General features: G+C 39.6%; 1 protein-coding gene across 1 annotated transcript in view; it reads left to right on the top strand.

Annotated features, from left to right (window-relative positions):
- The first annotated feature begins 2,402 nt into the window (after positions 1-2,402).
- The window catches only part of PRKX (protein kinase cAMP-dependent X-linked catalytic subunit), a 61,550-nt gene continuing 41,731 nt past the window's right edge, over positions 2,403-22,221 (top strand). The window contains exon 1 of the mRNA XM_059824402.1: positions 2,403-2,607. Within this exon, the coding sequence (XP_059680385.1) occupies positions 2,403-2,607 (205 nt within the window). The remainder of the gene's footprint in view (positions 2,608-22,221) is intronic.

The following is a 22,221-nucleotide window of genomic DNA, read 5'->3' as shown; positions in this document are numbered from 1 at the left end:
TCTAAATATAAACATTGCAATTATATTGCTACAACTACAACTAGCGAATGCTTTGGATGCCAGTCTAGCAAGGTAGGAAGCTAACTTTAATCATAAGAAAAGAGACACTGCATTGAACAAGAGCTAAAGCTGTGTTTACAAACCTTGCTGAATCATAGCCTTTTTCAATGTGTGCTGTCATACAGGCCACTGAGTGTTGAAGTATGGCAGTAGGAGGCTCTTTAAAGAGAGTTTTATGTTCCTGAATGCAAGTAATTTAATCACTAAGTAAAGTTTGTAGCAAAAATAGAAATATCAGTTGAAAGTAATCAATACTTTCTGTAATGTATTTTACATCCTTTTTAACATCTAAGCAGTGAATGATTTCTTAGTTTTTATGAAAAAAAAAGGTTTCAGGAAGGTCACTTATTGATCTTCTTGGACAGACTGAAGTTAAGGTACTCTCTCTTGAAAATTATGATCACAATTAGCTTGTACCTTTCACTAAATCACCTCAAATTGCAATTATTTGGCTAAAAAACAAAGTTACATTTTTATATACAGAGATTTCTTCAATGTATGAATGTTTATTTTTCAAACTGTTATCTTAAACAAAATTTTCTGTTATTGTTAAGAGATGTTTGTTGGCTTGCTCATCTTTTGACCTAACAGAAAGTAAATTTACAGCCTGTCAGAACATTTACAATTTGCAATTTAAGGAATCTTTAAAATATTCCATTCAAGGCATGGATCACGATAATTTTTGTATACAATGTACAAAACATAATACAAAAGGAAATGAAGTAAAGTAGTAAAGTAAAATACAAGTGCAAAACTTGCATTTGAAATTCGAAGTTTTGTAGCAAAAGTGACGTCATTCTTCTTGACCAGTGATTCTTTTCACAGGCTGACAGGAAGCAGAGATGACCTAGCATTTTTCTGAATTAGTCATAACCCTTTATGTCAACAAGCTAAAAGATAAAAATACATGTTATATCCTCTGAGTATCGTGACTATAAACGAGACTGTAAGGATCTCTTAAAATTCAGGAAAGATGTACATAAATTTGTAATGCTTATACATAATTTATATATTTATACTAATTTTTGTATACACACACAATTATTTCTCATTATTATTGAGCCTCCTTCACACAGAAACTAGTAGGCCTTATATTCCCATGTATTCACATTTAATAAAATGGAGATGCAAAATGCCACCTGTGTGACTTGATTTACACATTAGCTTCACAGATATCCTGCTTACTGGAGCATAGGGTAGGAGCTGTGAAGAGCGTAAAACGGGGCCAGAACAAGGAATGGAAAAAATTAGGATTTCCTTCCCAATTTTGACACGAACGCTTCTCAGTGACTTGGCTCACACACCAGTTTTCCCTGTCTTTAAGCATAATCGTCAACAGTTTCTTGGCCGCCGTGGAAGGAGCTATATTCGGCACTCGACTGCTGCTACATTAGGTGCCTTCTCAGTTCAGTTCGCGCAGCTCAGTGCGCCCACCAGCCATCCCCAGCCACCGAAGTATTTTGGAGGCCGGAGCAGGGAACACGGTGGGGCTGCGACCGTTGCAATACCCACACCTATTTGAAAACAGAGAGTAAAATAACGCGTGAGAAACCCTTGGAAATGTGCGGGTGAGGGACATTCGCGAGTTACTCCAACACGCGCTGCCATAGGTGGGGAACGACTCACTCTTCCCAGAGCTGTCAGTGTGAGACCAGGTGGGCCAGGAAGCCGCTTGGCAAGGGCCTCATCAATAATTTTTAACTTTCCGTGGGGAGCGAACGGGACCTTCCCCCGTCCCCCGTCCCCCAGCAGCCGCACCACTGAGGGAGCGTGGGGGCAGGCGCGGCAGCCGCCAGTGTCCCCCCCCGCCCCGCAGCAGCGCCGCGCTGCCTCTCAGGCGGAAGGCAGGGGTGGAGAAGGACGAGCAAAGGGCACCGGCGTTACCAGAGCCCCCCGGGCTGTGCCCGCGGCGGGGGGCGAGCTCCGCGCTCCCGCCGTGCGGCGGAGCCGCGCTTCCCCCCCATCCCCGCCCCGCCAGCCCTCTGCGGGACCGTGCCGCAGCGGCAGGAAGGCAAACCCCGCCCCTCCGCCCCGCGTGTGGCGCGGCGCGGCGCGGCTCGACACGGCGCGGCTCGGCCGGGCTCACCCTCGCCATTGTCTGTCTCCGCGGCGGTCCCTGCTGTGAGTGGCGGGCGACGCGGCGGCTGGCCGCGATGCTGAAGGGCTCCGCGCCACCTCAGAGGCGGCAGCGGGAACGGCCTCCAGCACCGGGGAGCAGCCACCCCGCCTGCTGAAGACTGAAACTTTGCGTCCCCGCCGCTCCCTCTCCTCCTCCTTCCCCTCGCCGGCCCGGCTCGCCCTTCTCCATGCGCTGAGCGGCCGCGGGGCGCCCGCTCGGCCCCATGGACGCCTTCAGCGCCGCCAAGGCCAAAATGGGGGCGAAGAGCGGCGGCGAGGCAGCGGCGGCGGCTGCGGGGCTGGCCGCGCCTCAGCCCGCCGCGCCTCAGCCCGCCGCGCCGGCCCCCAGCCCCGCCGGTCCTGGCTCGCCCGCCGCGGCCGAACACGCCGCCTACAAGCTGGAGGACCTGGAGACCCTGGCCACCGTGGGTGAGTGCGGGAAGGGGTGAGGCGGCGGGACCGGGGAGGAACAAAGGAGCTGCCCAGGTGCCTGCCTGCGGCGGTGTCCGGCGGGAGCTAGGCGCTGCCAGCCCTCCTTCCGCCGGGCGCGGCTCCCGGGGATACCCAACGGCCGTCTGCCCCCTTCCCGGGCGCCCTCTATTTTTTGGTGTCGTCGTGTGTCCCCCCCCCTTTCCGTTCCTTTCTTTACCTCGCCGCGCCCTGGAGCCGTGGCCGCTGGGCGTTGTGGGCCCGTTCTGAGGCAGCGGCGCTGGACCGGTGGCCGTTTAACGGCCGGCAGGTGCCGTTGGGGGCGATACCCCCCCTGCGCCACACACATACGCTCACACACACACACACAGCCGCGGCGCTGGGGAGGGGGCCGCTGGCTGCTGTTAAGGCTGCTGGGCGCCGCAGGGCTGCCTGTGGTGGCTGTACGCGGCTCAGGAAGACGCGCTGCAGCCTTCGTGTAGTTTGGGAGCTGCGCTTTGAGTCTGCGGGGTCTGTTGGCATTGTCTGTCCCTGGCGTGGTTGTGCGGGAGCGCTGACGAGCCTCCGTGCTGCCAGCGTCACCGTCTCTGGCTACGAGATCGTTGTTTTGATCTGCAGCTGAACGAGCCTGTAATCGGGTTTGGCCTGTCTGTGAGACCGGGACAGTCGCTGCTGCAGCCTAAAGACCTTTAGCTGTAAAACCTGATTTACCTGGTTTAACTTCATTTACCTGCATCATGATAAAAATTTCATCATTTCAATGTAGTTGTCGGGCCAGTGAAGAGCTCAAACAGGTTAACTGAATACAGCTAAGTATATTTCAAAACCCCAACATGCTGTTGCCCTGAATATTGATGCAAAAATGCTTTGTGTGTGTAGAATTTTGGTAGAAGGCAACGTTGCATCTCACATCTACCACACTTACTAAAAAGTGCCTGTAATCAGCGGCATTGCAGAGTAAATGCAAGTGTTTAATAAATTGGCATTTCAGACAGCAGTGATGATATTCATTGTGTTCATATCCACTGTATCTGTCTGTGCATTGTGCTTGAACATACGTACCTGTAGTTACATACATTTTTGTACCTGGTTTGAAGGACTGTATGTTCAACTGTATGGAAGTTTTATTCTTTTTTCTTTATAGGACTGTGAAATGATTTTGGATATATTTATTCCAGTAAGTGCTGTAAATCTCAATTTCCCTTAAGCTCTCTTCAGCAAAAAAGGTGTGATTTAAACCCTTTCTTAGTGAAGTTGATGTTTTTAATAGGTCTTTAAAAATGGAGTTGGAGGGATCTAAATGTTGTGATCAGTGAAAAACATTATAATCTCTTGAAGTGCATTGTTTTTTGAGATAATTTTGCCAATTTGAAATATAAACAGGCATTTTATTGAGAAATTGAGATTATTAAGCGACTGCTTGAAAGGTTTGTGATGATGCTTTTTTTCCACCAGAAGTGGTTGATCTTGCTTGTTACATCATGACTAGTTGCTGTGGATATAGTTGTCATCACAGAGGATTATGACTTCAAGTGAAACATAGGCTGCAGAAAAATAGTAATTTTTAAAGAAGGCATAATAGTCATGGAAATGTTCCTGAGGCCAATGAAGAAGTGTACAAGTAATCCTGGTGTCAATTCTAAACAGCATATCTTTTTAAGTGTTCTTTAACGTGCTCCTTAGAGGTTAAGGAAGAGGAAAGTCATGATTCCACCAGGAATAGAGACTTAAAAAAAGAGAGACTGCTTGATACGAAGGCAGAGAGAAGGGAATAAAACGTAAAAGGAGCAGATAGCTGCCTATCAGGGCACTGACAGAATACTTACAGAACAGTCTCCCTTCCTTCTCTGTCTTCCGCAGCTTGATTTCTCTTTTCTCTAATAGCTCTGTCTGAGATGACTGTTGTTTGCATCTCTTACGAACCATGGCATTGGTTGTTTAGTAGGGAGAAGGGAGGCAAAACACAAAACTTGAAGGGTGTAAAAATGTGCACAGATAAATACGTAAGGCCTTACCTTATCAGAGAAGCTGAGCTGGCTTATTGTAAGTTGGTTTTAAAATGAATTTATGACATGCGTACACACCTCAATAGAAGGCTGTGACTAGGGAAGGGATCTAGCTCCTGACCAGGAAGCAGTACAGCAGCCTCAAAGTGATACTGAAACTGAACACATTTATACCTGCCTCTGAGTGGCAGAGTTTATAAAAGATGCAGTGCCCTTCTAACGTCTCTGCAGTGTGTCTGAGATGTGAGCCAGTAACTCTGTGTGAGGTTGGGCTGCTCTGTATGCACCTACTAACATGCTACGTTGCATTCTTGAGATAAATGGGCTGCAAGTTAAATCAGTGCAGAATACTGCAGAATACTATGTAGATGTGTATTTTAGCTTGAAAAGCTCATTTTTGCTTGCCTTAAACCTTTTTTAATTAAGTTAGTTAAGTACAGTTTAGGTTTATATCACATGTACTGAAAGAGTATATATACAATATTTTTTTTTAGCAGTGGTTTAAGTCAGTATTACCCTATCCTCTGCTTTGATCTCCCTGCACAAATAGATGAGATTAATGTATTGTCATCAATTTCACTATAGCAATTTAGAGTTGTCTGCAGTTTGATTGCTGTGATAAGAATAGCCATTTTCTTTCTGGTGATGTTCTTGAAAGCTGTGTGCTCTCAGATATTTGGAGATGTTTGTGGAGGGGAGGGGGATACCCAGAAACTACAGGACAGGAAGTTCTGATATCTTCTCTGCTAGAATCATTGTTGCTTACAGACATACCCAGGCTTAGAAACAGTATGGCCTTGGAAGTTACCAACTTGAGAAAGCGGCAAAATAGGAAGGTGAGCTCCATGCTCTTACAACTGTTTGTGAGTAATATTTAAGATAACAAAAATGATGTTGGTGTCTATGAGATTGTGGTCATCCCTGACTTTAGGCACCTCCTCTTGGAGGAGGGATTAAAGTTTCTGTAAAAATAATAAACAAAATTGGAAGCAGTACCTGCTTTGAATATAATAGCTACTGTTTTAAATATCCTTCATAGTCTAAGAGGATTAAAATCTCTCTGTTAACCTGACCACCATAATGCAGACTGGATTGGACGTGTTCTCTGTGATTTCTGTTGGACACTATGCCTGGTTTAGCAAAGAACTCGCTGTGAGGGAAGAAAAAGCAAAAGGGGAGAACAGTTTAGCATAATGTTTGGAAGGACATTTACCTCCCCCAGACATCCCAGGACTCAACCTTTGTTTTGGTGTTTGTGGGTCCTTTGCTAAAAGGCATTGGGACAGAGTCTACAGTACAGGTATGCTTTTGGGGGAAGTGCACTAATATTTAGTTGAAGAAGTGAAGTTATGGGTTTGGGGAGGGCACAGGAGTGGGGTGCATACTGGTTTCTGGCACTGAGAGAGGTTGAGTAAGAGGTATATTTCTTTGAGGGTGCTTCCTCAGAGGTTGAAGATGTGGCTTTGAACCTTTCAGGTGTATGTTTTTGGTTTTTTTTAAACTAGTCCTCTCATATGAAAGGTGAGCGCTCTTGCTCTGGAGCTATTGAAGGTGCCTGGTTGTCAACTTCTGTTTTTGTATTAATTTTCCTTTCAAAGGAGGTCAAAATACAAATGTTTGTTCAGCATGCTCAGAAACTGCTACTCAGACCAGACTCAAATATTCTGTGAATCTCAGTTGAATTTACGTACTCAGCTGTGCCAAGACTGAGGTGGTTCTGTGCTGCACAGAAGCAAAAATGTATATGCCATGACCACCATGTTCATTGAAAATTAACTGCTGAAAGTCCATGGCCCACCCATGCTTATCTGAACCCATTTCAAACTTTTTGTAGGTCTGGTCAGTGGAAGAGAGAGACTATGAACACTAGTGGCATAGTGTCTGAATCATCCTTGGTTTTGATGAGCATTTAGCAAGAGCAGCCTTCCTGTTCCAGTAGCCAGAGCGGCTGCAGTCAGACACCTGACGTATATCCTGAAATGGAGATATTAAATTTTTAATTATGCCATAATGAAGAAGTAATTCAGGTAAACTAGAATAATAAATAAAAGAAAACCAGAAGATATTTCTTCACTTTTGGGTAGGTGAAGTTGGGAGAACAGACGTTATGCTCCTAAATGAAATGTATGGTAATAGGGAAGGGGGAAGGAATACAGCTCTAGGAGGAGAAAGATGACAAACTTATTCTTGCCTTCTCTCCTGTGAGATCTGTTTCCTGCCCATTTTTCAAAGTGCAGTGAACTCCATAGCAGGCTTTATAAATGTAAATTGGGTTTTGTAAATCTATTCAATTGATTGAAATATTTTAATAATAGTATATTCGTGTGAAAAGATTCTTTTAAACAACTGTTCCCATGAAATGCTTTACACTAAACAAATGCAGAATAAAAAATTGGGCAAACCAGTATTTTAATTTTTATGAGCATGGGAAAATTTTAAAAAGTACATGGGAAAAGTGAGGCACAACATATTTTTAAATACTTAATTTCACAATGTTCACATGCAAAATGTGCTAGCCAAATATATTTCAAATGGCATTATATCAGCAGGACAGTAGGTACAGAACTGTAGTCTAATGCTGTAAGAAGGAATCTGCTCCTGTGTAGGACGTTATAGTGCTATTTTCCCTGTGTATAGTCTAAGTAAAAAGTTCTGCACCAGAATAACCAACTACTTCTTTACTAGTGAATAACACCGGTGCCTTTTTTTTTTTTAAGAAGCACAAATTCGTTCTGTTTCTTATCAAGTGTTATTTTTGGTTTTGCTACTGACGTCCTCACCTATTTAAAACCACTATATTCTAAGGGATGTGTGAACATTTTTTTTCCTGTTTTGTCACCTTTTCTTGATGCTGAAATGGTAAATAATAATCCATGATTTTACTTGGCAATGTCTTTAAATACCACAAGTTTTGAAAGAAAACAGGGTCTGAATGTTGTGATTGTAATGGTGACCTGAATTCACCATTACATTTGTACATCTTTGAGACTTTAGTCATCAAGCTAAATGACTTGGATTTTGTTTTCACTCTCTGTCTGTGGAATGTCTTTCTTGCTTCATTTTTCCTTCCCACAAGATCATACTTGTCCTGAAATAAATCCTTAGTATTGTTATAGCTGATGTTCTAGAGAGAAAATGACCAGGTGTGACTCAGCTTTCTTCTCCTGCTTTTCCTGTTACCCACTGCCGAGGTGAATTTCAGTAGCATAATGTTTATTGGGGAGTAGGCAGGAACAGGACCTTTCCCATAAGGTTCTTGTTCTCATTAGGCTGTAAAAAATGGATTTAAACAAATACTCTCTTTTATCTTTCAGAAAGGTCAGAAAAGTGAGAGTATATGGAAGAAGTTTGAACATGTGAAAGCTAAAGTTCACATTTCTGCTTTTCTATCTTTGGTGTTTAAAATCAGTGTTGATGTAAATGGCTATTGTTTGCCTGTCACCTGTTTCTTTTGCCTTAAAGATATCTAACTGATTGCAGAAAGAAATTCACTATTCTTTCTCTCAATTCGTGAGCTTTATGGTATGTTATAGAATGGGCTTTGACACTCATATATACTTGAAGATAAATAATTTGTTAAGTCCTATAAATAGCCCAGAGATGCCCAAAAGTGCCTGTTGCAATGCAAATAATCACCACCCGACTAGTGCTAATATTTCAGAAATAAGAAGCATGCAAAACTCCTCTCCCACAAACTCAAAAGCACCTAACACCTCCTCCTGCCAAGTTTATGCTTAAATAAAACTAATATTCCAGGTGAAGATATTGTTGAAAAATTCTTCCATCAAGTGTTGTGTGTCAGCCCAAACTGAAAACGTTAGAAAACCTGAAGAGAATAGAGATTTGAATTATTTTTTTTTTTCTTTCCCTTTCTTCAAAGGGAGGAAGTATGAACTTAAAGTGCTGGTGGTTGACAGCATGTAGGCTCTTGGGGCTTGACTCACCTTTTCTGTGTTTAGGTTCCTGAGTTTGCATGTCTGGACTCTTTGCAGTGGACAGGGAGAGCAGCCTTTTGGAGATTGATGTCTTGATATTTTGGCTTTCACATCATGAAAACTTAGGGAAACAAATTCCAAGCTAAAGTGCATTTAATTCTGGTTTGTTCCACTTTAGGGGTGATACAAAATATATAAATATTAGAAGAAAGAAAGGGTGGTGGAGTTTATGTACAACTTTTGTTTGTTACAAGAGGCATAGACCTGTATACAGCAATGAAGAGTGAATTTTTGTGAAGTAAAAGATGGGAACTTTGTGTTTACCTTGCAAGTGCTTGTCTTGGCATAAGCTCTTCCTAACCAAATTAGTTTAGGTTAAACAATATAGTTCCCTTACTGTTGATACTTACCAGTGTAAAATATCTTTAGCATAAGCTTGTACTACTCGGGAGTGGTTTAACACGATGTCTTTACTTGGGAAAGCATCCTCCCATTTCTGCACAGTTTTAGAGGTTTTTTAGCAGCTTCAAAGATGTTGGTAAGTAAAATATTGCTGAATACTGTGTGTTAGTGTGCACCTGGGATATTCAGGTGATAGGGAAGAAAAATTCTCAAAATTAGACTGTGTTTCTTTTTTCCCACAGGAAGACTATCTTTCAAATGAATGAACAAATGTGTCCTTTGTTGTTTTTTTTTTTTAAAGGGGGGGGAAGGTGTATGATACAACATTCTTTGAACCACTGTTTGTACTTCATATCAGAGCAGTGATTCAGTTTTTATTTGAAATACATATTGCTTTATTATTATTATTCTTTTTTAATAGTGAAGGTGGATCAGAGATTTTCCCTTAGTACAGCCTTTTCATTACTATAGAGACTGTAAATTTAGAGTGCTAAGGAAATTCACCTGGGAGACAGGTGAGTAAATTAAATTGTTAAAGTAGTTAACAAAACACATTATATCTGGAAAGTAAGCAGAATGTTACAGCATAAGAAAATATTCAAAAAAGACTTTTGTCAGTCTCATTATTGCATTTCGGTGGATAATTGTAGTCTTGCTTTGTTAATTTTGGTAAAAGAAGTGTTCAAATTTTCGCCCTTTGTATTATGTTTACCACCTTATTTTGGGTATATAATGTATTTCAAGGGTATTGAGATAATTTCAGTTGTGATGGTAAGACTGTAAGTTGGCAAATTAAAGACTTCTTTCTTGAGGGGTTTCAGGGGACGGTGTTTGAAAAGATGTTACCTCTGAAATAGTGAGTGATGTTTGTTTTCTTCTAAAGGTTTAGAGGGGCAGGTTGTAAAATAGATACAGTGTTTCTGTGAGCAGTTTTGCCCTGTACCCATTGCTAATCTAAAAAAAAAAATATTCTGAGAATAATACAGATTTATCATTTTGGAAAGCTTCTTTGAACTTGAAGAAAACCTCTTGTTCTACTCTGAAGAGCATTCTGAAAATATTAAAATAGCAATCTCATTATGAGGATTAACTTAAGCTTTTGTTTTTACACAGTTCAGGGGCCACAGTCTTAATGAACTCTTAATTTTTTTTTTTTTTTACAATTCAATTTAAGCAACTTAACTGTTCTATGTAAATACCTAAGCTTTTTCACTGAAAGGCCAAAAGATGACTGAAGCAGGGAAAACAGTGTTGAAACTGTAAGTCCTAGCATACTAGAAGTATTCAGAATGTGCTTTTCTGGACATATCAACATTGTAGAATGTACAATTACAGTTCTCCATTCTAGACATGCGTAAACTAGACTTAAATTGTTTTCATTTCAGTACAACTGCTAGTGTATTGGTAAAGTGCTTGTGCTTTTGTGTTAGTAAAATAAGCTTGCCTGAGCTGCTGTGTAATGCTCATACTGAGGGATTTGTATTAGTATCTATACTATTTTAAGGTAGTTTGAGGATGTTTGCATTGCAGAGTTGCTCTTCAAATGTGTGAATGCTCAAATTTTCATTTGGTGAATTCTGACAGCTGACCTGTCCAGTCTTAAATTGTGGTGATCTGTGGCATTTGTTCATGAAAACTTTCCACTCGGCTGCCTTCTTTCTTCTCTCCCATCCCAACTAGGAGCAGTTGATAGCTGGTCTATTAATTGATTGACAGTAACTTTTGTGTAAATGTGTTGTCATTTTTGTCCAGGGAATCAATTGGTCTGCTTTGATACACTTCACCTCAGACAAATTGTTAGTGTGTGTCGTTTATTTATTTATTTCTAACTGAAACACATTAAAATTAATGAAGGAAGCATTGTTTCCATGTGACTAAACTGCATGATATAATGTATTTCTGTATAATACCAATGGTGATGGCATGTTAGACTTGTCTGGTTGGGTTGATCTGGTCAGTGGAACCATTCCCGAAGTCTTGCTTTGACCCTCAACTTTCTTAGTCTATTGAGGGAGCAGAGAAGTCCAGCTCAATTTGATCTACATTATAGTTAAGTAACTCTGAACTGCACCCCTCAGGCAATTTAAATACTTTGTGAAGTAGCTGGATTTCTAGTCTTGTGACTCTTTATTTGTTGGGGAGTGTTTATTTAATACCAAAGTAAAAATAGAATGGTTGTACGGTTCTACTTGGTTTGCAATGTATTTCATAGCCCATATGCTAACAGGTTATGATGTCTAAAACAGACTTATTTTTATGTAAAATCTTCTTTGCTCTTGTTTCTTTTCTGGATATTCAGTTTGAATATCACCTACAGCTTTCTCTATTGGATTATAATTTTTTTATGTATGTATTCATATGTATGTAAATTTACATAAACTCATTAAAAATAAGTTCTACAATTCTACAGCTTGATGTAGGAAGAGTGAGAATATGGAAAAGTCTTTTGCTTATTTTCTGTTAGCATATATAGGTCTTCTTAATTGACTATCTATTGCACTTAGAAGATCTTCGTTTCTACAAACTATTGATTCAGTATCTACAGCATGTAGCAATTTTTTTTTTTTAACTAGGATATTTTTTACTTCCTTAAAGGATTGATTCTGAGCTAATTTTTCTTGAAAGGTCATGTATCTGGTATTTGATTCTACCACGCAATTTGCAAGAATTCAGCTGTAGTGATTTATATTTTGTATTTATAGGAGTACTTGGGAAAGGCAACTCAAGGCAGAAGAGCTATATAGTATAAACTATTATTAGCAGTTGTAACCTGTGACTTAGATGTGCATTTGTTTTTCTTATGTACACTTGGCATTGTCTTATGCATACTGTTAAAAAGCACTAAAGCTATCAATGCAATACATTATTTTGCCTAGAAAATGCAACTATATAATCTCTGACATTGTGTAATACAAGGGGAAAGCATGTGGAGCTGCCAAGGTTTGGGTTTTTTTTTTTTACATGATTCTTACAAAGGAGGTGATTGTTTGTTACCAAAATCATATAACGTGACCATTTAAGGTGCCCACTATGCAGTGTTTTTTATGAGTTTTGGTATGGTTCTTCACTAAAATGTAGCTTCTTACACAGAGTTCTTGAAATTTGCTTAAGTGTTGTTCTGTTTGTGTTGGGGAATATGGGGACTCTGAGCAATCTGAAATATTTACAGTAATGACACTGCCATTATTGTTGAAGGTGGGGGGAGCCCTCTGGGCTAAAGCAAAATGTCTAGTTAGTATTGCTTTTTATGCCTCCAGGTATTGCTCCAGTCAGTAAATTAAATGCTCCAAAATTGTTTAGGTAGATGTTAAGAGAGCTATCCCTCCCTATACTCTTCAAAAACAGGCTAAACTGGGTGTAAGATTTTTACTTTGCTCATCTACTAATTAGGTTGCACTGTAATAGCTATATGGATGGTGAATATAAAAAACAAGAGGCTGGGAACTGATTGTGTTTATGTGAAACTTCTGGGTGCTCTAATAGCAGACTCCTCTAGCCACCTGCTCCAACACTGATGACAGGCTTCTCGCCTCAGACCTCTTCCCCCCCAGCTTGGTATTGGCTTCTTACAGCTCCTTGGGTGCAGGAGATGATAGCCTGTGTAGTTTTGATTTGCATGGCCTGCCAAAAATAACTTCAGAGTATGCATTGTAAAATTTTAGTTTGTTTTCAGAAAGATTAGGGGGTAACTCCTTGTCTGTCCCTGGAGAACAATGAGGACAGCTGCTGGTCAGTCTGTTTCTAAACTGGGATTCTTGTCCCCTCTTTCATCAAAATGTTTCATGTTGCATGTTGGTATGCTGAATTTGTGTTCTGAGGCCACTAAACTCTCCCTGACTTCTGTGACTTTCAAAGGCTTACGAAGACTTCTGCAGCATGTCTTTATTTAACCCACCCAGTTGTTACACTTAGAGTGGTGGATATAGAAGTTACACTGAATCAGCAACATTATTCTGCCTCCTTTTTTAGTGAACAGCATAGTTCAATCCACGTAAAACAAATTCACGTTAGCAACCATATACGTAGAAATTGCTCATTCATTAATATCTTTAGAAATAATATCATCTGGGGTATAATATATTAAAAATAATTGTAAAACTTTCCCAGTATTGCAACTTAATTCAAATTATTTTGTTTAAAAGCTTTCTGCATCTTTTCTAGTAATTTCACAGTGAGTAGCAGTGATTCCTTGGATCTGTTCATGGAGAATTTTCCTTGATTAAAGTTGGCTTTGTTACTTTTTTTTTCTGCTAGAAAAGGCAGCTGGGAAAAAGCTGTGAGAAAGACAGTGTGTCCTACAAGACCAGAATCACTAGAAGGAAAACAAAGTAACTGAGAAGAGATTTGAAAAGAACCTGAAGAAAAAAACTAACACCAAAGTTAATGCAAAATATTTTAAAAGACATGGAAATACATTTCTTCTGATGGGAAAAAATAAAGGTGTTTTTTAAGTTAAGCTGGTGAGGGGTCTGGAGCACAAGCCTTATGAGGAGTGGCTGAGGGAGCTGGAGTTGTTCAGTCTGGAGAAGAGGAGGCTGAGGGGAGACCTCATTGCTGTCTACAATTACCTGAAAGGAGGTTGCAGAGAGGTGGGTGTTGGCCTCTTCTCCCAAGTGACGAGTGACAGGACAAGAGGAAATGGCCTCAAGTTGCACCAGAGGAGGTTTAGACTGGATATTAGGAAAAATTTCTTTACTGAGAGAGTGGTGAGATGCTGGAATAAGCTGCCCAGGGAAGTGGTGGAGTCACCCTCCCTGGAGGTGTTCAAGGAACATGTAGATGAGGCATTGTGGGACATGGTTTAATGGGCATGGTGGTGTTGGTTGATGGTTGGACTTGATGCTCTTACAGGTCTTTTCCAACCTTAGTGATTCTGTGATTCTGTATACTGCAGGTGACGTTACTTACCAGTGAATTCTTTACCTGTTGAGAAGAACTTGCAATACATGCTAATAGTAAATAGAGAAGCAACATTGTGAAATGGGAAATGCAGAAGACAACTGGCTTTGTGGCCAATTAGCCAGTTCCTCAGCAATCTTGTATTTTTTTCTGACAGGTCTGCAGGTAAACCCAGCTAACTTAAACTAAAGCAGGAGTTGGTTGCATAGTTATTGATTTCAAAGCTTAGAATAAGCCTGTTTCACATTGCTTATAAGAGTATCCTAGGAATGTACCTTGGTGATAAAAGCCTGCAATATAAATAATTTTGTCTTTGAATCTTGATCCTAATTACAAGTGAAATGCTTTGACACTATGTATTTGGAGACAAGCGTTCACACCTCTGTGTTAATTTTAAATATTATTTTTGAATTTTACTGACTTTTTTGCATGGTTGCTATTTGAATTTAATAAAGAGGGTTCTTAGTGAAATGGGGACTACCAAAGTGGATGAATAGTCAGAGAAGTCTGGCAGGCAGTAACTGAGATGAATGCATCGGTTCAGAATGTTGGAATTCCTACTTAAAAATGATGTTGGAAAAAGAGAATAGGATAAGGGGACTTAATGCTGTTTTGAGACACCCTTACATTTTGTTTAAGTAGGTTTGTGTTTCCTTGGTATTGTTTTTTTTCAGAGCAAAACAAGCAGAACAGAGTGAAAGTCTGGCTAGGAGCATGGTTGCATATTCTAAATGATTGTATGTGAAGAAACAGAGGTTACTAGTGTTTGATTTAGTAGGTAAATCTGAAGTTGTAGTTGTTGCTGGTTAATACTGAGAGTGCGATGTCAGATGGATTCACTGATACCCTAAAGTTGTGCACTCTTGCATGAAATATTGCCAGTTTATCTTCTATAATAAAATACATTTATAAACCTCTCTCTAATCTTCACGTGTTTGGGCATTTAAAATATTTGTAGGAGGAAAAAATTCTCCTGCTGGCAATTGGATATAACAGCTAGGGAGAGATTCAGAACTCCAGATACTCCCAGACTAGTTGTGATTTCTAGTCTACTAATTGGTTTTCATTTTTTATAGGGATGTTAGGAGCTGCATTGTTTGAGAACAAACACAGTGTTGTTGATTGGCCTCCACTGGTTCCCTGAAATATGACTCTTGAAATAAAATTAAACAATGATCGTAGTAATAGGGGAAAAGAAAAAACAAACAACCTAGAAATGCTAGGACACTTCGGGGGGGGGGAGAGCAGAGAGAAGGAAAAAATCACTTTGCTTTGGAGATCCTTCCATAGCATAGTTGGTTTAGTTTTACAAGCAAGACAAATCTTTTTTTTTTTTTTGTGCAAACTATTGAATAATTTACTATAAAGTACAGTCATCTCTAAAAAGTTTTGCATGTCATACACAGACCTCATTTTAAAAACTGAGGAACTCACTAAACTTGACTAAAAAGGGCGGTACAGTGAAAACAAGTGCTTAGGGACTCTTTAAATATTGAAGGTACTTAACTTGTGTACTGGCAAATCCTGTTAAGGGTAACATTTAATTTTTATGTTGTCAAGAAGTAAGATATTTGTATTAGTCATTGACACAGCTTTCTTCTGGTACTTCCTGAGGAGGTGTGTTTTGGATATTGCAATGCTGGTTTCCTCTTCCATCAGTGATGTGGGAGGACCTCTTATATATGAAATAATGATTTCATCAGTCTGTCCTGTCTTCTGAGACCGTTACTTGTTCCTAGGAAACGTGCAAGCATCTGAAACAAACTGCAGTTCACTTCATAGAACAGTAAATAACTGATGCCTAACAATTTTTCTTGTTTGGCATACTTCATGTCTCTTCAGGGCAGAAATACGCCTTTTATCTTTGCTGCTGAAAACTTAACATGCTTCAGCTTCTGTAAAGAGTGTTAATGGTTGATAAACTAATAACCATCAGATACCACTAACTTTCAGTTACAACTGATTTGGGTTATATATGAACCGATGACCCAGCCCAGATAGATTTGGTTTGTGTTCATTTCTGATCCTTATATCTGGCTCTGCCTTCTAATTTTAGCACATTTGTGCTTGTGCACTATTTCTTTAAGATTAAGTCCTGAATTGTAAATTATATTGAAATGCTTATTCTTTAAAATGAATTATTTAAAATACGTATCTGTTGAAAGGTGTGCGAATGAACCTCTTAGTAAGCAATGATGCTACAATTTTAGAGAAACAGTCAACAAGGGCATGTCAAGTACTCTTGGCATGTGAACCACAGCTCATTAATTCAATTAGCTGTAACTTAATTTATCCTATCAAGGTGGTGTTGAATTTACTATTCATTGCTCTCTTTACTGCAGACTGTGACCCTGTTTTTAAATATATCAGATTAGGTTCAGATACTTAATTCTGAGATTTTATGGGGCAAGAGAATGCGAGAGAGTAGAAGTGAGAAGCAACTGTGGCAGTAAACAACAAAATAAATTAACTTGTGTTTGGGTAAATGGGTGTATGTGTGTATATATATTATATATCTATGTATATGGGCATGTATTGCTAAGAAATTTGATGTATGATGAAGACATACATAAGATAGCAAAGTGAAATAACTGAAAATCTGAAAGAAAATACTGATTCTTCTGAAAAAAGAGAACTTGGTTTTATTTTCAAGATTTGACTTTCAGTGACTAACTGCTTTCAGTGACTGGAAAGTGAAAGAACACTGGGGACATAAAAAGGGCTCTGTATGGCTGACTAGCTCGTAACTGTAACTGTGGTATAATGGGTTGGAAATTGTGTATCTATTAGTAAGGTCTATCTAGTAGTCTTCATTATTATTACTACTATATAATATATTTGATTCTCTTTATGACCATACAGACCATTATGAGTTAAGCTCCGGGAACCAACTCCTCAGGGCCTGTGGAACATAGCAATTGATTAATGCTGAAAATTGGTTTCTGTGCAGTATTCTAAATACACTATATATTAAACTCTTGTGTCTAGAGTAGAGGTTTGTGAGAAAGGGTGTAAGCAGGTAACACTAATCATGGACTGATCATTTTTAGATCTCAAGGTTCTGACCTCCTGATGCTATTGACTGTCACAGATAATGGAGAGGGGTTTTTTTTGTTTTTGTTTTCTTTTCTTTTCTTTTTAAAGTTTTGTTTTCCATTTGAGGCATTCTTTCCATTAGCCAGTCCACTTAGGATGGAGAGCTGTCCATGTGTATTGAGTCAGTGTATTGTCCAAACAGTTGTCCTGAAATGCAGTTTTTAACATCTGAATTGACTTTTCTTGTATACAAATCTTAAGTGATTTGCCACTGTACTACTTTGAGCTTAGTCACCATCAGGTTAGTGGGTGAATCCAGTGAATTGTTAGGCTGAGATTCTGCAATTTGAGGTGAGTCTTGAACACTGGGTCATTAGTAAGGGCGAGATTTTATCAGCCCCAACTCAATACCTGTGAAGAGTTATGTGGTCTTTTCATCTCAATGCGTTTAAAAACTGGACTAAATTTGTTTGACAGTGTTTGAAGTGCTTTCAGATATTATGGCAAGTTCTGAGGTCTTCGGGAAAGATTCGTATAGGGTATGTGCTCGTGTATGTGCCTACCGTTTTCCTTCTGGATTTATACAAATTTTTGTCTATGGTATTGTTCAAACCCTACAACATGAGGATGAGGTGACTTTTTTTTATTTTAATGGAGCCAGTCCTTGAATTGACAGATAATATTTAAGAAAGGCCTAATCATAAACAATTTAGAAATCATAAATTTGAACAAAATTGCCATAAGAAATGACACTTGAGATCTGTATTTTGAAAGATTATATACAATTTAAAGAAGCATATACTGTGCCATTAGTGGGACTTAGTAGTGTTCTGCAATTCAGGTTTTGATTTTCTTAGATTTAAGCCTTCTTACACAATCCATACTGTTTTATATTGGGTAAGTTGGTCATTCTATAAAACTAGCTATGAAATAATATAAACTAGGTCTGAAATAACTTACCTGCATTTTGATATAAATATTCCAAGAAGTACCGAGCTTAGCTCTTCTCCAGTGTTACATTAGCTTGGAAATTTAGGAGTGAATATTGCAGCTTGGTAAGTGTAAATCGAGGTAAGCTAAATTGTGCTTCCCTGTCCAAACAAAGCATCCTTTCAGAAATCTTAAGTCTTGGCCTATGTGTGATTGACGCATATGTACTGTAGGATATTTTATTTCCCTATGTCATTGGTGTTTAATTTTGAACCTTATCCTTCTCTTTGTTCTTCATTTGACTGTATGAAGAATTCTCAGTTTCATATTGTGACTCATGAATAATTTCAAATCTGATAGATTCTTTATTATACATATATATATTTACTCTTTAAGTATTTGTGTTCAGGAGCAACTAATAGTCATTGCAAATAAGATTTATTTCCATAACCTTGTATGTCAATCTTGCTTTTGGATGGGGAAAAATTTGTTTAGGGTGTTCACCTATGTCATTGCCTGTTCGTGACATACTGCATTTTCCCACCTGTGTTTTCAGATGTATGAAATTAGCAAGCTATATTTAATGCAAATGGTGTTAAAATAAATATTGCACCTTAGATGGTTTTATGCTTTAAAAAAAAAGAAAAGAAAAAAAAAAAGGAAAAACTGTACAGAAACAATGTCCAGCACAAAAATGCCATCTGGTATGAGCCAAAAAGTCTATCCTTACTGTTGCAAAATTAATCATATTGTTATGATATATGCCATAGCCTCTGAAACTTACTTTAGTATTGACTGTAACAACCCATTGACCTCTTGATTTCTATTTTCTTGTACAGTTTGTTCCTTGAGAGTCACTTGGAAAATAAAGGTTGTTTCATGAAAGGAATTTATTTGTAGGTTGTTTAGGTGTAATCTTTCATAAATTCTCAAGTGTTCTCATCCTGGTTCATCTTTGTCCCTTTAAATAATTGTCAGTTATGTACAACCTTCTATTTAAAGTCTTATTTGTTGGCTTGGATGTGTTTCTTCAGTATGATGTTCAGAGGTATAATATCGGAGAGAGACTGGATCCCAGTTTGGAGATGGGAGGGAGAGGAAAGAGTGTATATAAAACTAAGAAGGGCAGTTGACTTCTAACTGTGGAAACTTTGTAGAGTGGCTTTTCTTTCCTATTAAGCTGCATAGTAAAAATAGAAAAAACTGATCTATCCATTCTGTGTTTCAGTCACATAGTAGGCTGAACTGAAGTTAGAAAACAGAGCAGAATTTTAATTGAGTTTAGACTTACGTTTCTGTATTATAGAGAAAAAACAGTGTAGTGGTCCATACAATCCTGAATAGCGTGAAAAATTTCAAGACCACAGTCCTTTTCTGCTAGAGTATTTAAGGGTTTACGCTAAATGTAATTGTTAATTAACATTGGCATGTCTTCAGTAACATCAGGTATTAATACATCTAATATTTTCAGTCTTTACTCCTATAAGTAATGTAATTCCTGGGCACTAGAGATTTTCTTCTGAAATGTTTAATTGATATTTGAGAATGGAATTTGGAGACTGGGCTTTTGAAACTTAACTTTTGTGTTAGTGCATTTGTTCCAATTCCATATCGGATATACTTTACTTGGATATTCTAGACATACTTCCTCTTTCTTACATAATAGCTCTTTATGTGGAGAATATTATTATGTCCATTCTAGTGCCAAACAACAGTGATTTTATCACCTTTCCGTGTAAACACAATTTTTTTTGTATGGTGTAGTATGAGAGAATTTGGAAAGGTAATGAACACGTCAAGTAAATTCTAGATACATAATGCATCTTTACTTTGTAGTCTCTCAGGAATATCAGTTGATACTGCCTTATGAATATAAACAAAGCCTTCCCTATGAGGAATACTTTGTTCTACTCGTGAATTCTCTGTGTATTAACCGTTAACCAAAAATAAATCCATTTGCAGTGCTTATTCCAGATTGAAATAATGTTTTAGGAGAAGATTCTTATTGGCTTGTAGCTTCATTTTGTTTTGTAAAACTTAATTTACGGAAGATAGAATACAGGGTCTCAGTGGCCCAGCACACTGTTCATAGCTTATAGATGCAAAGAAATTATTTGAGTCTTTCAGGAGGGTATTAATTTTGCTATAGTTACAACACTAAGTCCTTTGTGCATATTATAGTAAAATCTTTAGTACTCAGTAGAACCCATTCAAAACAAAGATCAAACTAAATAAAGTTTTCAGAAAAGGGCTTAGTTGCATCAGAAATCTTTTTTTCTGTTTTTGTCTGCATAACAGCTCGAGTGTAAGGTATACATAACAATAGTCTTAACTACCTTCTAAAACTCTTCCATGCTGTATAAACTTGAATAGCATATGTAAAATTACAGACTGTATGGGTAAATGCAAGCTTGCAAATTGGATGTGGTTTGAGCTGTGATTATTTGTAAAAACTGCGTCTCTTCTTTCTTGCGTGTAATGTCTGTTGAATAACTATATCAGTATTTTTTTAAAAATTGCTAGATGAATAGGCTAACTTTTGTAATATCACATTCGTGATATTGTGCCGGTAAGTCTCATTTGTGTCACGGTGCTGAAGATTCTAAAGTTGTATAGAATCACAGAATCACTAAGGTTGGAAAAGACCTGTAAGATCATCAAGTTCAACCATCAACCAAAAAAAAAAAACAACCCCAAAAAACCCCACCACAAACAAAAAAACCACACCACACACCACCATGCCCATCAAGCCACGTCCCACAATGCCATGTCCACGCGTTCCTTGAACACCTCCAGGGAGGGTGACTCCACCACCTCCCTGGGCAGCCTGTTCCAGTGTTCCACCACTCTCTCAGTAAAGAAATTTTTCCTAATATCCAATCTAAACCTCCCCTGGTACAACTTGACGCCATTTCCTCTTGTCCTGTCGCTAGTCACTTGGGAGAAGAGACCAACACCCACCTCTCTGCAACCCCCTTTCAGGTAGTTGTAGAGAGCGATGAGGTCTCCCCTCAGCCTCCTCTTCTCCAGGCTAAACAACCCCAGTTCCCTCAGCCGCTCCTCATAAGACTTGTGCTCCAGACCCCTCACCAGCTTCATTGCCCTTCTCTGGACACGCTCCAGCACCTCCATGTCCTTCTTGTAGTGAGGGGCCCAAAACCGAACACAGTATTCGAGGTGCGGCCTCACCAGCGCCGAGTACAGGGGCACGATCACCTCCCTACTCCTGCTGGCCACACTATTTCTGATACAGGCCAGGATGCCGTTGGCCTTCTTGGCCACCTGGGCACACTGCTGGCTCACCTTCAGCCGGCTGTCGACCAACACCCCCAGGTCCTTTTCTGCAGGGCAGCTTTCCAGCCACTCGTCCCCAAGCCTGTAGCGTTGCATGGGGTTGTTGTGACCCAAGTGCAGGACCCAGCACTTGGCCTTGTTGAACCTCATCCAATTGGCCTCGGCCCATTGATCCAGCCTGTCCAGATCCCTCTGCAGAGCCTTCCTTCCCTCGAGCAGATCAACACTCCCGCCCAACCTGGTGTCTCCTGAAAACTTGCTGAGGGTGCACTCAGTCCCCTCATCCAGATCATCAATAAAGACATTAAACAAGACCGGCCCCAAAACTGAGCCCTGGGGGACTCCGCTTGTGACCGGCCGCCAACTGGATTTGACTCCATTCACTACAACTCTCTGGGCTCGGCCATCCAGCCAATTTTTTACCCAGCGAAGAGTGCACCTGTCTAAGCCACGATTCGCCAGCTTCTCCAGGAGAATACTGTGGGAGACAGTATCTCCCACAATACTGTGGGAGACAGTGTAGGTATCATCTGGCATAGTTTTGGTGACGTGTATGAAGAATTTAGTGAGTTGCTAACAATTCATTTTTTAAACCTCACAAATGTATACTTCCTTATACAAATTAACATATTCTGTTTCAATAATTTCCATGTCACGAAATTCCACATGCACTTATCAGACCATATAACTTTGAGATTGGTTTCATCTGTTTGAAGGTAGACCTATGCAGTGTAAATGACTATCAAACTCACATGTGTAGAATCACTTTATAATCAGCAGATGGAAATAGGTACTTCTGGGTTCATGAATTGGATGTGTAAAACTGCTGAACTGAATATAGAAGTGCCTTTTTTTCCCTCTGTTGACTTGGAAAGGATTCCACCTGGCTGATCCAAAGGTAAGCTCTGGATTAAGTGAGGAAGTTCCACCTCAAAGTGTCTGGGGAGGCTGTTGGTTGTTTGCCTGAAAGATGGAGAAATTCTGTCTCAGCTTGTGTTTGGGGTACAAACGAGCTGGTCTCTTACTGCTTGTACATGGTTAGCCTGCAACTTTACTACTTCCATTTTTTTTTATTATGAAAAGACTTTTTATAAGTTCCCATCATAAATTGC

The sequence above is a fragment of the Gavia stellata genome, chromosome 1 (genome assembly GCF_030936135.1).
Source record: "Gavia stellata isolate bGavSte3 chromosome 1, bGavSte3.hap2, whole genome shotgun sequence".
Taxonomy (NCBI): domain Eukaryota; kingdom Metazoa; phylum Chordata; class Aves; order Gaviiformes; family Gaviidae; genus Gavia; species Gavia stellata.
Note: the sequence above shows the minus strand (reverse complement) of the source record. Positions and strands in the feature narration are given on the sequence as shown.